Source organism: Giraffa tippelskirchi, chromosome 3, assembly GCF_054371585.1.
Source record: "Giraffa tippelskirchi isolate mGirTip1 chromosome 3, T2T-mGirTip1v1.2.pri, whole genome shotgun sequence".
In the NCBI taxonomy this organism is placed as follows: Eukaryota; Metazoa; Chordata; class Mammalia; order Artiodactyla; family Giraffidae; genus Giraffa; species Giraffa tippelskirchi.
The window spans coordinates 178713060-178729281 of NC_137277.1; the positions used below are offsets into that span (position 1 = coordinate 178713060).

General features: G+C 50.6%; 1 protein-coding gene and 1 long non-coding RNA gene across 10 annotated transcripts in view; one reads left to right on the plus strand and one right to left on the minus strand.

Moving 5' to 3' along the window:
• COL16A1 (collagen type XVI alpha 1 chain) overlaps window positions 1-7742 on the plus strand; it is a 52297-nt gene extending 44555 nt beyond the window's left edge. For all 9 annotated transcript variants that reach the window (XM_081585996.1, XM_081585997.1, XM_081586000.1 and 6 more), the window contains 9 exons: window positions 1447-1497; window positions 1801-1890; window positions 3361-3396; window positions 3972-4016; window positions 4892-5080; window positions 5441-5507; window positions 6222-6398; window positions 6571-6648; window positions 7387-7742. In XM_081585996.1, the coding sequence (XP_081442122.1) occupies window positions 1447-1497; window positions 1801-1890; window positions 3361-3396; window positions 3972-4016; window positions 4892-5080; window positions 5441-5507; window positions 6222-6398; window positions 6571-6648; window positions 7387-7589 (936 nt within the window). In that variant the 3' untranslated portion in view covers window positions 7590-7742. The remainder of the gene's footprint in view (window positions 1-1446; window positions 1498-1800; window positions 1891-3360; window positions 3397-3971; window positions 4017-4891; window positions 5081-5440; window positions 5508-6221; window positions 6399-6570; window positions 6649-7386) is intronic.
• Window positions 7743-13166: 5424 nt separating this feature from the next.
• On the minus strand, window positions 13167-16064 carry LOC145543689 (uncharacterized). The gene is made up of 2 exons (XR_014080966.1): window positions 15734-16064; window positions 13167-13807 (listed from the first exon to the last, which is right to left on the minus strand). It is a non-coding gene; the product is annotated as an uncharacterized LOC145543689 (long non-coding RNA).
• Between the last annotated feature and the right edge of the window lie 158 nt (window positions 16065-16222).

The following is a 16222-nucleotide window of genomic DNA, read 5'->3' on the forward strand; positions in this document are numbered from 1 at the left end:
ACAGGCAGGGCGCGGGGGAGTGGAGTTTGAGGAGGGCGTGATTGGAGACGGGAAGGCTGAGCTGGGAGAGGTAGTGATGCAGATGGTGGAGGACCCCAGGGCAGGAGGGTGAGGACAAGCAAGTGGAAGCGGAGATGTCAGTGGACGGATGGTAGCGGTGGAGCGGGTGGCAGTGGACCGATCCTGCAAGTGTTTGGAGGTAGAGGACTTGCTAATGACCCAGATGGGAAAGGAGCAGGAGGCAGCAGAAGGAGAGGAATCGAAGATGACTCCTGTTTGGCTCGGGCAGCCGGGTGAGTGGGTGGTGTGTTTACTGAGAAAGAGTGACTTGGAGAGGAGGTTTGTGAAATAATGGCTTTCCCTTCTCCCTGATGCATCTGTAACGCAGATGACTGCCAATGGGCGCCTTTGATCAGTGTGATGGCTCCGAGCTGGTGAGGTTCCAGAGAGAAGGGAATATACTGGCCGCCCACTTTCCAGAAGGCTTTTGGAAATGTTAAAAATAGATCAAGACCCCACAACAAGAACTCTTGGGGCCTCATGACTGTTTTTATGGCTCTCAAGGGGTCCAGAGACCTTACATTGGGGACCCCAGGTCTAGCCCTGCCCCCCGCTCCATCCACATCAGAGATGAAAGAAAGAGTCACACACTCTGAATTGTGGAGACTCACTGAGGGGCTGGGGTGGGCAGGGCTCCTCTTCCCACCTCTGTCCATCCAACTCACCCCCCTGCTGAGGGCTGGACAGTCCTGCCCTAGAAGGCTTCAAATGAGTAGAACAGAGCCCGCACCTCCAGAATTTTCCATCTGTGAGCACAGAGGGAGGTGCTCCGAGAGAGACCCGTGTGCCCCCGGGGTTCAGAGGAAGTGTCGCTCTGACCAGGGAGGTGACATGTGAGCCGGGCCTCGGGGGGCGGGATGTGGAGAGATGGGGCAGGTGGGAGCCCTCCTGTGCGCTTTAGGCTCATCACCCCCCAGTGATGGTGAGCGGCAGGGGAAGCTTGGGGCCTATCTGCGAGGATGTTGGGGTTGGAGCTGAGCCCCTGTCCCTCAACTGCCTCCGCACAGAGACAAGCTTCTGGTCTCTGCTCCCCCCACAGAACAGAAGGAAGGTGGCAAGGTGGGGGCTATTGGGGGTACTCAGAAGACATCCAGGCCCACGTGCCATGTACTTCACTCCCTTGAGCTTGGTTCTGGCTCCCAGATCATCCCTTCAGTGCAGACCCCAGTTGTACCGCTCGGCAAGTGGCAGGTGTGAGCATCCTGTGTGCCCAGGGATTCCCCAGGCACAGATCAGGTGCAAGAGCAGATGGAAGGAAGGTTCAGGGAAGACGATGGAGCTGCCATAACCAAGTTCAGGGCTTGTTCCTGCGGTTGGTCCCTCGCCGCCTCCCGGGGCCTCGTTACCAAAGACTCTTTCCAACCCACTGACTTCGTCTCCCTTTAGGGGCCGCCGGGGCCTCCAGGCCAGCCAGGCCCAGCTGGTATCTCTGCAGTGGTGAGTGCTGTGCTCCCCCTCGCGTCCCTCCCTCCCCAGTGTTTGTCCCTGCGTGTCCCCATCCACCTCCTTCCCTCTTGTAGGCCTCTCCTGCCTCCAGTCAATCTCCCTAACTGGCTTGGTTGGGGTGAAGACCTTCAGAGAGGCCCGGAGGCTATCCCAAGGTCCTTCCGCAAGTTCAGGCACCACCACCTCCCCCTCTGGGGCCTCAGAGTTGGGGGACAGGGTCCCTCGTGCTCAGTGTCTGCCTCTGGCTCTGTGAGGTTCCCTCTTCCCTCTCGCCACCTCCATCTTTTTCTCTAGGGCCAGAAAGGAGACCGTGGAGCCACTGGAGAAAGGGGCCTTTTAGGTCTTCCAGGCCAGCCTGGCCCCCCTGGACACCCTGGTCCCCCGGTAAGACCCCATCTCTTAGGGCACAGCCCAGGGAAAAGGGCCAGTGGACTTTGTAAATTTCACACAGCCCTGCGCTTCAGGGGTCTCTGGGGAAGGAGAGATGTTCAGCACCATGATGGCAGCTTGGAGCTTGTGCCTGAGGATTGCATCCTATTTGGAATAACGGACAAGCTGTACAAATCAGCACTGGGCCAGCCACACAGCAGACAGCTGCCTCTGACCTAGCACCCATGTGCACATCCCTCCTCAAGGTGTCAGAGGGAAAACTGCTCCCTGTTCCACCCCTGTCCTCTCCGCAGGGGAGCTTGTTGGCCGCATAAAAAACCTGTAAACGTCAGGCACCCAAATGCAGTGTTACTGCTGGAGCTCTCTCAGCAACTCTGAAACCACTCCTTAGTGTCAGTTAGTGTGTATACCCAGAGCTGCGATACACTGGTCCCAGACACTGGGCTGAATGGTGACCAACATGCTTGACATGTTGTCATTCAATTTGTACTGCAACCCTGTTTAGTAGGTCTGATTGTCCCCATTTTACAGATGAAGGAACCAAGGCTCAGCAAGGTTGAGTAGGTTGCCCAGAGTCACACAGCTATTGAGTATTAAGAGCCTGCCTGACTCCAGAACTTGGGTCTGGAGCCATTCTGCGACACTCTCTCTTTCAGAGGTTCCAAATGGGTGGACCACATCAGGTGGAACTGACTGCCAGGCTCAGGGATGAAAAGTCTCCCAGGGGATTGGGGCAGGGACCCAGGTCTCCTAGCCCCCAGGCTGGGGTGCTTTCCACCCAAGTGGACTTCCTTCTGGGGAGCAAGAGCAATGCCCCTGGGGCTGGTGCCCTGGAACGGAGTGGATGACTCCAGCCCATCTGCCAAGAGGCTCCAGTCTTGCCGCCCACTCCTCTGATTCCTGCCACGGACCCTGGACAGGCAGATCCCATCAGCCCTCCGTCCCCCCTGCCTACTGGCTAAGAACCTCCAGGGTCCGCTGACCAATCTGCCAGTTTCCTTGCAAGCATAGATTCCTCTTCCCCAGCGTCTCACTAGAAGTGGGCAGGGCCCGGGGGCAGCCTCTCCTGTCTTGGGGAAGGAGTGGACACTGAGGCTGCCCTGGCCAAGCTCTGGGACTTCATCAAGGACAGAGGTTCACAGTTCACAACCTTCATTCAGCAAACACTGAACATACACTCAGAGCCAGGGAATGTGCGAGATGCCAGGATCTCAAGCAAAGAGCAGGGCAGGTGCAATCTGCTCTTCCCTCCCAGAGCTCAGTTGGGAGGTGGCCCGGGCCAGACTGGAGCATGGCATGGAATCTGAGGGTCCACAGCCTATGCCTAGAGTGTCGGGGTGAGGTGGGGAGGATTGTGGCTCCTGGGTGGAATGGGGGCTGGCCACGCCTGGTGGGCGAGGTGAGGCATGAATTGCCAAGCTGGGTTGGGGTTCATCACAAGCTCTGTTTCTCTCTGCTCCCCAGGGTGAACCTGGTGCAGATGGCGCAGCTGGCAAAGAGGTACCATTGTGCTGGGCTTCTCGTTTTCTCTCAGGGATGCTTCTTTTAGCTCCTGGCTTTGCCCTGACCCTTCTTCATTCACTCGGTAAATGCTTCCTGTATGTACAGACCGTCTCTGGACGTATAAACAGGCAACTGGTGCCCTTGTTATTACAGGAGAAGAACAGGGGACTAGGAAGAAGGATGAGAGTGAACCTTGTTTTTCACTCTTTTTTTTTTTAAAAAACCATATACCTGGTCCAAAAAAGTCAATGATAACAATAAAGTCCAAATAAACATCTCCTGGGGACCAGCTCTTGCCAGGCCCTCCCTTTCATTCTGACTTCTCACCCCTCTCTGTCTGTGACAAGGGACCCAGCTAACACAAACATACGAGGCCACGTCCTGGAAACATAATTCTCCCTTCAGGCTGTTCACGCTCTTGGCAGGGAGGTTCTTGTCCTTTCTCGCACAGAACCCAGTAGGACACGGTTTGGGGGCCTAATGCTTTGGAAGGTCCTTTCATGACACCTGTTTCCCCTGGATGGTTTGGAGATGCTGCCCAGACTTCACCCCCGACTTCTGCTTTCTTCTAGGGACCCCCTGGAAAGCAGGGACTCTATGGACCCCCAGGTCCAAAGGTGAGTTGAGCACTGGCTGGGTTTGAGAGGAGCCACTCATGAGTTGATGAAACCCAGCCCAAAGCTCTGACTTTAGCCATGGAGAGGAAACACAGCAAGGCCAGTGGGCAGGAAAGAGAAGTGAGCGGAACTTGGAGCAACCTCGTCTCCGAAGACTTCTCACGTGGGACTGTCCCAGGGTTCTTAGCTCTGGTGGGAAGAATGGAACCCTCGTGTTCATTCACTCCTGATTGATTCATGCATTCATTCCGCGAGCGTCCGCTTGGCTTTGCTCATCTGCCAGGGCCCCCCTGTCCTAGCCTTGGGCCCGGTGCCCACTTAGTCCAGTCACACTTACACTGGAGCCTGTTGGGTTTCAGATGCAGTGCTGTGGAGTCAGAGGGAGGGAGCGATCCGCTCAGCCTGGGGTGTCAGGAAGGCTGCACAGAGAACAGGGAGCGTACAGCCGAGTGGGAGGAGGACACTGGGGAGAGGGAAGGCACTCCGGGCAGGGAGGACTAAGACACATGGCTGAGTCAGGATTGTAACCAGCAAGGTGTGGCTGGAAGCACACGGGCAGGAAAACGAGGCTGAAGACGTAGTCAGGACCCCATCGTGATGGCCTGGAATGCCTGGCTGAGGAACTGAACCTTTATGCTGAGGGCAATTGGGAGACATGGAAATTTCTCAGCAGGGAGTAAGAACATGAAAACCATCCTTTAAAAGGACTGCTTTGGGGGCAGAGACATGGGGCAGCCTGTCAAGATGCTGGGGTCCAGAGGGAAATGCTGGGAGCTGAGTGTGGCACTGAAGACGGGGGCAGACCACTGAGACACCGTGAGATAAACTTGACAGTACTTGGCAATGCTGGACTGTGTGACTTCCTGTCCTCGCAGGGTGACCCAGGACCTTCAGGACAGAAGGGCCAGGCAGGAGAGAAGGGAAGAGCTGGCATGCCTGGCGGGCCTGGCAAGAGTGGCTCCATGGGACCTGTGGGGCCGCCAGGTCCTGCAGGAGAGAGAGGCCACCCTGGATCTCCGGGGCCTGCAGGGAGCCCTGGATTGCCCGGGGTGCCTGGCTCCATGGTAAGGAGGAGGCTGGCCACCAGAGGCACTGGTCCCACAGAACAGGCGTGTGAGGTAGAGCGCAGACCATTTTAGAAGCTCCCGTTGACACTCTACAGAAGAAGAGCCTGACCCCCATATGGATGGTTCTTAACTGTGTGGGAGAGTGTAGGGGGTTGGGGACCCTTTCCCCAGGAAGATGCACAAAATGTTTCCTTCCCCTTTAGGGGAGGTTAGGACACTGGCTTCAGTATCTGTGGGAGGCTTCTGGGACCTTTGTTCCCCACCCCCCCATCTTTTATTCCCACGAAATCTATTCCCAGGAGAGATGAGCCCCAGACTTGAAAGTGTGATTGAGGCAGGTTTCTTCTCTTTCCTCAGGGAGACATGGTGAATTATGATGAAATCAAGAGATTCATCAGACAAGAGATCATTAAAATGTTTGATGGTAATTGGCAGCTGACTGGCTGGCAGTGGGTGCTGTTCGCCCTTCCCAGCTGCTTCTCCACCCCACCCCAACCTCCTTTTCCTTAAAGTATCCGCCCCCCTACTTACCTCGCTCCCCCACTTACAGGCATCTGTTCAATTAGACTTCAGCCTTTCCTCTCACCTGCTCTGTTCAGAGACAAAATGATTCCCTCCTGCCCCCTCCACTGAGTCCCCACTGAAGCAGAGGAGAGAGACAAGAAAATTGATATCAAATGAGTCTGCAGAGAGTGAGCTCTAAATAGAGGGGCGCACAGCAGCCTTAAGATGGCTGGTGTGGTTTCATTTTCAGCTTTTTCTCCTGTTGATTTGTTCATCCAACATCAATAAGCTAGGGACTGGGGAAAACATGGACCCTTCCAGAAGGGGCTAGGCATCTTGCTTGGGAAGCAAACCTTGAATGGCAAGCAAGGAGTCTGGACTTTATTCTGAAGCCGGTGGTGGATTAATGAAGGCTGCTGGAGAAAAGAAATGCTAGCATCCGATCTGGGCTTCAGGAAGATCACTGTGGGGAGCGATGTGGGGGAGAGGGCACAGGTGACCTCTTAAGAGATCCATCCGTGTGTTCCTTGCTCTGACGTCCCTCTGAAGAAAGGCTCTCTTGGACTCCATGCTGGCAGCCTGTTGTTCTGAGTCCCCAGGGTGCCCTGTGACTTGTCCCTGTCCTTTCTTACAGAGAGGATGGCTTATTACACCTCCAGGATGCAGTTTCCCATGGAGATGGCAGCAGCTCCAGGGCGACCAGGGCCCCCAGGGAAGGATGGTCCCCCGGGCCGGCCAGGCTCCCCAGGATCACCAGGACTCCCCGGTCAGATTGGCAGAGAAGGACGGCAGGGCTTGCCCGGGATGAGAGGTAGGTCTGCCCTCCGGTTACATGCCTAGTTCTTGGGGGCACACAGAAGCGTTGCGTGAGGACTGTTGTGAATATCGCATTTGCGTGTATATGTGTATTTCAAATAATCTGACCAGGTGTATCATTTTTCTACTCCAGAATGGGACCTCTTATCTTACCACTTTTGTTTCAGGATTGCCTGGTACCAAAGGTGAAAAGGGAGACATTGGTGTTGGCATCGCAGGAGAAATTGGTCTCCCCGGCCCCCCAGGTAGGTAAAGCCAGTCTTTGAGACTATGAATCTGGAACAACTGAGAGCTCCTTTCTTGATGTTCTTTCCATAACATAGTTGTGTAGAGTATCAAATAACCATAGGCCTATCAACCAACATTTATAGCAATGGCACTGTGTATAAGAGACTCTACTAGGGCATGGGTGTGTATGTGTGTGTGTGTCAGTGGGGCAGGAGTGTTGAGGATTAGGTGGGAGATCCCGTGCCTGTTCTCAAGTCCTAACCTGGGCTAGCATGGTACAGTGGGAGAGAGTTGGATGTGGTGGGGCCAGGGAATGCAAGTTCAGGTCCCGCTCATCATCTTACTGCCTATATTACCTCGATGAGCCTAAGAGAGAAATGACTCAAGTTTGATAGCCTGATTCTGAGATGTAACTTCACCACGTAGCAGGTGTGTGACCTCTCTGAGTCTGTGTCCTCGTCTCCAAAATGAGATGATATTTCCTTTCTCATGGAATCGTTGCAACGATTCAGTGAATAACGCAGAGAAAGCACTTGGCTTCTGCTTGGCAGGTGGGAACTCTGAATAAAATTAGCCAGTGGTATTGTTGTCACTGTTCAGTTAATGTAAGGATCAGATCAAGTCTTCATGAAAACATAGCTGGAGAAATAGTCATCAGATGTAAGGTATTCCTATTAATTACTATGACTGTTATTTCTTCTTTTCTTATGACCTGGGTTTCCTGATTTCCCTTCTCTGATTCCTTCCTGCCTTAGGTCCCCAGGGTCCTCCAGGGTATGGCAAGATGGGCGCAACTGGGCCGATGGGCCAGCAAGGCATTCCTGGCATCCCTGGTCCCCCAGGCCCCATGGGCCCACCAGGCAAGACTGGCCAGTGTAACCCCTCTGACTGCTTTGGGGCCATGCCAATGGAGCAACAGTACCCGCCCATGAAAAACATGAAAGGGCCTTTCGGCTGAAATCACCATTTCCATCAGATGAAGGACTCCATTGGGAACAAATGGCTCAAACTTTATAGGACTCTGGACGGGTTGTGAATGTTTGGGATTTTTTTAATTGCTATTAATATTTTTTTATCAATAAATAAAGAAATAAAACTATCTGCAATCTCAGTGCCGCTGGGGTTTCTCTGGGGCTGCAGCTGCATTTCTGTCACCATCTTCTTGTCATTCGTTCCCAGGATCAAAAGGCGGCATCTCCTTCATTGCCTGTGGTCAACCAGTAAAGCTGTGGAATGCTGCTATAGAGAGGGTCCCCAGCTCAGCTCTCCTCTCCGATACTTCTGAGTCATCCTTTGGTCCTCTGGACCACGTGTTCTATCCTTCATGGCACGCTCCTCCAAGTCAGAGAGAGGGCATTGCTCAGCCCCTTCTCATGAATGAACCAAAAGCAGTTTGAAGACCTCTTTCCAGCTCATAAAGGCCAATCCCTATTTTCTTCCCTAAAAGAAAAGGGTGTTTGGTACCCCACCCAGCCTCTTCACCTCTGGGGTGTGACCCAAAGCCCCATTCAGGATGCACCTTTTGAAATGCCACCTGGTGCTGAGGCACATTCATCTATCTGCCTGACAGCCCTTCCAAGCAAGCACACTCTCTTCTTGCTGCTCCAGTAATTCCATGATTAGAAAAGTCTGTGCGAACAGGAGGAAAGATAGGGTGGCAGCCCCTAGCCCAGGGAACCAGGGAGTGCTTCTCCAGGAAATGACATGGAAATTCCTTCCTGTACCGATGGAGGGCCCTCTCACCCGCCCTCCTGAACTGCACATGGCATCTTTTGTTATTCTTTGTTAATCTAGCATGTGGAGTGCTTTTTCTGTACATCTTTAGCCCTAGGCCTTCAGAAAGAGGTTGCATCAGTGCAAAGGGATCACGGGCAAGCCACAATAAGATCTGAGTTCATGGGCCTCCAAGTCCACTGGGACTTTGGTGATCCATCTGCTGCCTCCTTCTCCATTTGTAAAAAGGCTCAGAAGAGGAAGAAAAAAAAGAATGATGAATATTATAGAAACATTCTATCTCAGACTTCTTCCTTTTCTGCTTTTCAGATCTCTTGATCCTGATGGGATGCCTGCCTTGTGAGAAAGCAATAGGGCACATCCAGGGGGACTTCCAGAGAAAGTCTTTTTACTGGCCCCAGCTTTCTGGAAGGTTTATTCAAGTTGGATAAACTTCAAAGGGATCACAGAGCAGGCTGAGAAACGTACCCAAAGTCCAGATGCTTATCCAAACTGCCTGAAGCTTTCAAACTGGCTGTCAAATCTCTCCAGAGCTGGCATTTCCAGCACAGTTTTGAATATTCCCTTCCCCTGTTGAGCCCCAAATGCCAAGAGCTTTTCGGAACCTTTGACCTATTTTTTTCCTGTCAGGAGCAGAGAGGTGTGCCAGTGACGAGAGAAATGAAATAAGGCAAACTCTTAAGGCTGCCAAGTGTCTCACATGATACTTTTAGATAGAGGAGGAGCCAGTTCTTATTTGATCTCTCACCAGCAATTCTCAGTTAACCCTGATTCCGACACAAAACATGAAAAAGCAAACTCATCCTCTTCACGCGGAAGTCGCAGCCAGTTTTTGACAGTGGACGAGGACAGATGTTAAAGTGCTCCCATCTGAAGGCCAGCTTCTTTTCAACCCAATCTGTGAAGCACTCACTGATGATGGGCTTCATGATAAGGAGCACGTTGGCACGAGTAGAAAGAAAGAGAAGCAAGGACCAGCTGTTGAATTGAGCAGGTTGGCTTTGAAGGCCAGAAAGGGGGAACCGCTATGAGGAAACATCAAACCCATCCCCTCTGAGAACCACCAGGGAATGGATACTTACAGAGTAAATGTCGCTTTCTTCTCTTTTCTCCTCGAGTCAAATTCATACTACTCTCCGGGGCATCCTACAACAGGCTAGGTTTAAGCTTTCATGATTTGAGTGCTTATCTCCCTGGAATTGGAAATTGCTGTTTTCTTGGACCATGAAGAACCAGACGGGAAGCTGAATTTTATAGTCTCTTCTGTTACTGTGGTCAGCAAAAAAAACAAAAAAAATCCATGGATTTTGCTCATAAGTAGGAGCTGGGTAAGCTTTTAGGGAAAGGCAGGAGCGGCGTGCACCTTCCCCTCCTTTTAGGGAGCTCACTCACATTTGTGCCTGTCTTCATTTCTTAGTGTATTTATTTTAGGCTTTGAAGGCAACACACAGATCATTCGGACTGGCAATTGATGAGTCCATTTCCACTTTCTGTTTTGTGCCGGGGACAGAACCAGGCTCTGGGGATTCAGAGGCAACCTAGACAGATAGGGCCGTGCCCCCACAGTGTCTAGGCGGGGACAGCAGAGTTAAACAGCTACAATAACATGGGGTGATGGGGCAGTACCAGGCGCCGGGGAGCACAGATCTGAGAGACCTAACCCGGTCTAGACAGAGATCAATGTAGGCAGAGGGAATGTCGTGTGCCAAGGTCCATAGGTGACCGAGGGCGGCACGCTGAGTGATGAGAGACAGGGCATGTGGTTGGACCGTGGAGTGTGACGGAAGGAGGAAGACAATGGGGAGCCAGGGTTTCATGTGAGGCTGTGTTGAGTCAGGTTTGCTAACAAGGAATCCTTAATTTGAGAACCTCTCTCAAATTTGAGTGAGAGGGAGAAAAGGCTGCTTGCTGCCTGTTTATTCTGCAGAGAAAAATCCTCAAATCTGATGTCTTCTGGAACTGAAATCTTCTTTTCTGTCATAATATTTTCCGTTGTCACCCGAATTTAACAGAATCTGTTTAGACTCTTCACATGTGGTCCATTAACCCCCTCCGAGACTGTCCTGAATAGTTTATGGGAATAGAACGTATCAATGTAGCCTCCATATGATCTCATAATGAAAGGGGTGTGTGGCCAAATTGCCATGTCTGCTGTTCTAATTTTTCTGTTGGTTCTGCGGAAAGCTACAAATCACCCTCTGCTCCAAGGCATGCAACTGGAATTTAAATTTTGGAACTGAATCTAGTCAGAATCAAAGAGAATTAATTCCATAATAATTAAGTGGGTATTGGTATTCCTTCTCAGTAAGCAATACTGGAGCTTGGTGTTGAACCAGGATGGATGTCTAGAGGGAATGATGTGTCTCCAGGGATGGTGATATTTTCGTGGATGGTCCTTCCATTACCAAGCTCTGCCTCACCTCTCATGGGTGAATCATGGGGCTTCCATGAACTCAGGAAAGTACTCTGTGCTCTAAAAAAGGGCTGGAATCCAAGTTTCCCACTTTGGCTAAAGCTGAAACAAAAACAGGAACTTCTCCACCCACCTCTGTCTGCCTCAGGTAGCTGAGGTTTTGGAAACGAGTTGATTGTTTTTCAGTCTTTGGAAGCTCCTGACTTCCATTTTACCCAGCCCTCTCCAAAATAAACACACCTGGGCCTGCTCCAGGTCCTCAGAGGCATAGCCCTGGACTTGGCTTTGGCTGGTCTCCGACTGCCTGAGAGATGATTTAGATACCCTTGCCCCCAGATAGCACAGACATCCAATAGAACATCCTCCTATGAGCCCTTTGCTGGGGAGAGGGAGCTGGGGTGTGAAATTCTCATAGCTTAATCCTCAGTGCCTAGAACAGAGCCTGACAAGTGGTGAGAGCGCAACAGGTTGTTATGCTTGTGGAACAAAATGAGTGCATCTCACACTGCTCCAATTTGCAGGCCAGGTGTCACTGTTCTCTCTCCCTTGACCTTCAGCCCAGACTGCAGGGCTTCCTTTTTTTGGAGATTTTGCAGTTCGACTCCACTAATTGTTTGGGGCTGTGCATGTGGGTGGATGGGTGGGGGCGGTGCTGATTTACAAAGGCAAAGAAGACCAACTAACTACTAAGTACTGATGAGTTAAGTTTGCAGACCTGGCTTCAAATCTGCCTTCTCCATTTCCTTTTGATAGTTGGGAAGTAACTTAGCTGCTCTCAGCCTCTGCTGCTGCTGTTAAGTCGCTCGGTCGTGTCCAACTCTTTGCGACCCCATGGACTGCAGCCTACCAGGCTCCTCCGTCCATGGGATTTTCCAGGCAAGAGTACTGGAGTGGGGTGCCATTGCCTTCTCCGGCTCTCAGCCTCAGCTCCTCATTATAGAAGGGTAACAGTATGTCAAAGGATTGTGGTGAAAATACATTGTATTTAGCAATGTACTTAGCACATTGTACTTAGCACAACGTTGGACATGTAGCAACAGTACAGGATACTACTACTACTACTACTAATTATTAATAGTCATTGAACCCATCCCAGGCACTACTCTAGGCATTGGGGATAGAAGAGTGAATAAGGAAAAGGACAGTCCTACAGTATACATGTAAACTTTAAAGAGGACAATTCAAGTAGTGACAAGTGTTATGAAAAAATAAGACATAGTGGTATTATAGATGACTAGAATGTATGTGGGGGGGCAATACTACTTTTTTTTTTAAGACTTATTTATTTATTGGCTGTGCTGGGTCTTCATTGCTGTACACAGGCTTTCTCTAGTTGCAGTGAGTGGGGGCTACTCTCCAGTTGTGGTGCACGGGCTTCTCATTGCAGGGGCTTCTGTTGCGGAGCACAGCTTCTAAGCACATGGGCTTCAGCAGTTGTGGCTCATGGGCTCTGGAGGGCTCGCTCAGTAGTTGTGGGGCACAGGCTTAGTTTCTCCACAGCACGTGGTATCTCCCCAGAGTGGGGAATCGAATCCTTGTTCCTTGCACTGGCAGACAGATTCTTAGCCACTGGACCACCAGGGAAGCCCCCAATGCTACTTTAGATCTGGTGTCAATGTCCCCACCCCCACCACCCAAGGAAGTGCGATTTGAACTGAGACCCGGATGGCAAGGAGAAGCTAGCCAGTGAAGAGCCAGTGGAAGGGCATTCCAGGCAGAAGGAACTGCTAATCCAAAATCTAGAGGTGGGAATGAGCTTGGTACGTTTCAGGGGTGGAGACCAGGCCAGCACAGGTGGGAGTGACCTGAGGACCACAGTGGTGGGAAGAGGGGCTGAAGATGCAGGCAGGGTCTTGGTTACAGAGGGCCATAAATGCTATCAGGACGAGTTTAGATGTTCCTGTAAGAGTTATTGGAAGCCTCTGGAGGAATTTAAGCCCAGGAATGAATGACATGATCTTATTTACATTTAAGACAATCATTCCGGCTGCCCTGTGAAAAATAGAACGTGGAGGAAGGAGTGAAAGCAGGGACGTTGATCAGGAAGCTATGGTCATGGCCCAGGCCACAGATGATGGTGTCTCAGACTAGGGTGAATGTGCCAACTTAGTCTATTTTTGAGCTAGAGCACATGGAAGTGGGAGAGTGTGTGGAGAAACAGAGGTCGCACAAGAATGATCCTCGGTTTCAGGCCTGAGAGACTGGGTGGATTTTCAGAGATGAAGGGGAGGAATGAGTTTGGGAAAAATTATTAAAGAGAACTCTGAAGCAGGTAGGCTAGAATACAGTGCAGTGACAGTACCAAGTGCAAAGGGAGGCAGGCAAGAGCGTGGGTAACTCTGGAGCTGGTGGGGATGTGGGAGGGTTAGGTGGAGGATGGGATTGGAATTTTTTTTTTAATTTACTTATTTAATTGACTGTGTCAGGTCTTAGTCGTGGCATGTGGGCTTAGTAGTTGCTGACCGCTGCCTTAGTTACCCCATGAGGTGTGTGGGACCTTCGTTCCCCGACCAGGGATGAGACCTGCGTCTCCTGCATCAGAAGGTGGATTCTTAACCACTGGACCACCAGGGAAGTCCCTGGAACTGAACTTTGAAGGACCAGACTTGGGAGGGCTGCTCATTGGGTGAAAGGAGTGGTCTGAACACAAGTCTGAGCGTGAATAGGTGCCATAAACTCATTTTTTTCAGATCTCTTTATATACTGGTTTCTGACAGCGGAGGAAAATGAGACTCAGAAATTAAATGACTTGCCTGAGGCCATAAAGTGGTAAAATCAAGATTCCCCATTCCAAAGAAAGGGGGCTGAATGGTGGAACTGAACATAGGAGTACAGAACAGCAGAAAAACGGGGGCTGTAAGACATAAGATGAAAAGGTGAGGCTGGGCCAAATTGTGAAGGGTCTGGTGTGCTGCAATGAAGAGGCTGGACCTTATTTTGTAGATGTAGATGAAGACAAGCCATTGTAGGTTCACCAGTGGGCAAGAAGCATGATCAGCACTGTGATTTTGGAAAGTGCTGGCTGTCGACTGAAAAAAAAAAAAAAAAAAGCACAACCTGAGCGCTGTGAGTTGTTTTATTTGGGGCAAAATGAGTACGATAGTCTGGGAGAAAGCATTTCAGATATTTCTGAGAAACTGCTCGAAGTGGTAGGAGGAAGGTCAGTATATGTGATTTTGGTGAAAGAGGAGTACATGAAATCAGCCCATATTTTTTTGCAGAATGTGTCTGCCAGTGATGAGAAGCAGATGTCACCATGGAGGATTTTAGTTCTTCTCTAGGTACGAGGCGATGGAAGAAAGGGGCTCATAACATTGTCTCCTGAAAATACCTAACTAATTGAAGACCTATTCTGCCAGTTTTCCCCAGAGCACAGAATGCCTCATTCCTAATCTCCACGCTGAACTCCTTTCAGGGGGTGTTGAAGGTCAGCAGCAACAGTGGCTCATAATTTGATCCTTTGTAGAGACAGATGGCAAGTGCCAATTTGCAGATGACAATGGCTAGATGGCCAAAAGTGACAACACCTCGTAACACTATTAATTATTTTTAAAAATACAGGTTCTGGAGATACAATGACAAGCAAAATCCGACATAACCTGTGCCACACAGGACTAACAAATTAATCAAATAAGCATGCAAACAAGTGGAGAACCTAAACCACAAAGAAGCAAATACATGACTGTGAGGTCTTTGTCTACTAAAAAAATGTTTAGAGTTGTGAGTCAAGTTTTATTTGGGGGCAAAATGAGGACTGCAGCCTAGGAGGGAGTACCTCAGATAGCTCTGAAAGGCTGCTCCAGAGGCAGTGAGGGAAGGTCAATATATAACATTGTGGTAAAGGGGAAGTTCAACGCAATTGTGAGTTTACTTCACAAAAGGTTTTCTGCTAATCATGAGGAACTGATGTCACCATCAAGGGATTTAGTGCTTTTCTAGATATGAGGAGATGCAAGGATTGGGATCATAAAATCAGTTTCTGAAAATATCTAACTGTCTAAAGACTTGATTCATCAGTTTCCCTGGAGCACAGAGTGCCTCCCTCTCCACCCCGAATTCCCTTCAGGGAGTGTTGGAAGATCAGCAGCTGCTGTAGCACAGGCAGACGGCAAGGGCCCTTGTTGGTGCAGTTCAGTCCCTAGCAAAAGCTCTTGGCAAGTGCCAATTTGTAGTTGACACCTCTTAATGATCAAGACTTTACTTACAATGGGGATCAGTTCTCAAGACTTCCCTGATGAGACCTGGGGCATCCATTGATCCCAGTTCTAGGCTACACTATGCCCCTAAGCCATAGTGATCTAGAGCAAGTCATTGGGCCTATTTCCCCATTTATGAAACAAGTCAGCCTTGTGTAACTCAATGAAACTATGAGCCATGCCGTGCAAGGACACCCAAAACAGATGGGTCACGTTGGAGAGTTCTGACAAAATGTGGTCCACTGGTGAAGGAAATAGCAATCACTTCAGTAGTTCTGCCTGAAGAACCCCATGAACAATATGAAAAAAAAGATAGGATACCGAAAGATAAGCCCCCAGGCAGGTAGTTGTCCAATACCCTACAGGGGAAGAGAGGAAAAATAGCTCCAGAGCGAATGAAAGAAAGTGTTGCTCAGTCCCTGTTCGACTCTTTGCGACCCTAAGGACTGTAGCCCACCAGGCTCCACTGTCCATGGGATTCTCCAGGCAAGAATACTGGAGTGGGTGTAGTCATTTCCTTACCCAGGGGTAGAACCCATGTCTCCTGCATTGCAGGCAGATTCTTAACCCTTTAAGCCACCAGGAAAGCCTGAACAAATGAAAAGGCTGGGCCAAAGTAGAAACAAGGCTCAGCTGTGGATGTACCTGGTGGTAAAAGTAAAGCCGGAAGAGACCCTAGATAGTCTAATTTTCCTCCCATTCTGACGGCTTGGAATTTTCCTGTCCAAATACCATAGATCCCACTCCAAAGTTACTGACCTATGGTATCCTGACGTTAGAACGAAGTACTTCAAGCCCTAGCCTCTGTCCTTCCCAGGATGCCTCTGTTCCCCGTTGTCAGGGTAACCGCCCGGGCCTTCCCCTGGTGGAAACTTGGACTGAGGACAGCAATTACGCCACTATCGTGCGTCCTATGTGCCAGGTTAAAACATGGCCACCGCGGCAACACCTGCCCCAAGTTTCTCTCTAAATACCCAGGCCGACCAGCCCCGGGACCTACTCTAGAGCAAGAAAGGGAGGAACAGCTGCGCCAGCACAGCAAACAAGTTTTCCGGAATCCGTCACCAGATCCTCAGCTTCTCGGACCTCTATGAGGCACCAAACCTCCGCCCTCGAGCGTCAGTTCCGCAGACCCCTGCGTCCAGGATGACCAGTCTCATACATCCAATCAGAATAGGGCCCGCCCCCAGGCTCAGAGGAGGCAGGTTTGTCGCCTGGAAGCTCCGCCCCCCGCGGACGTGTGACGTC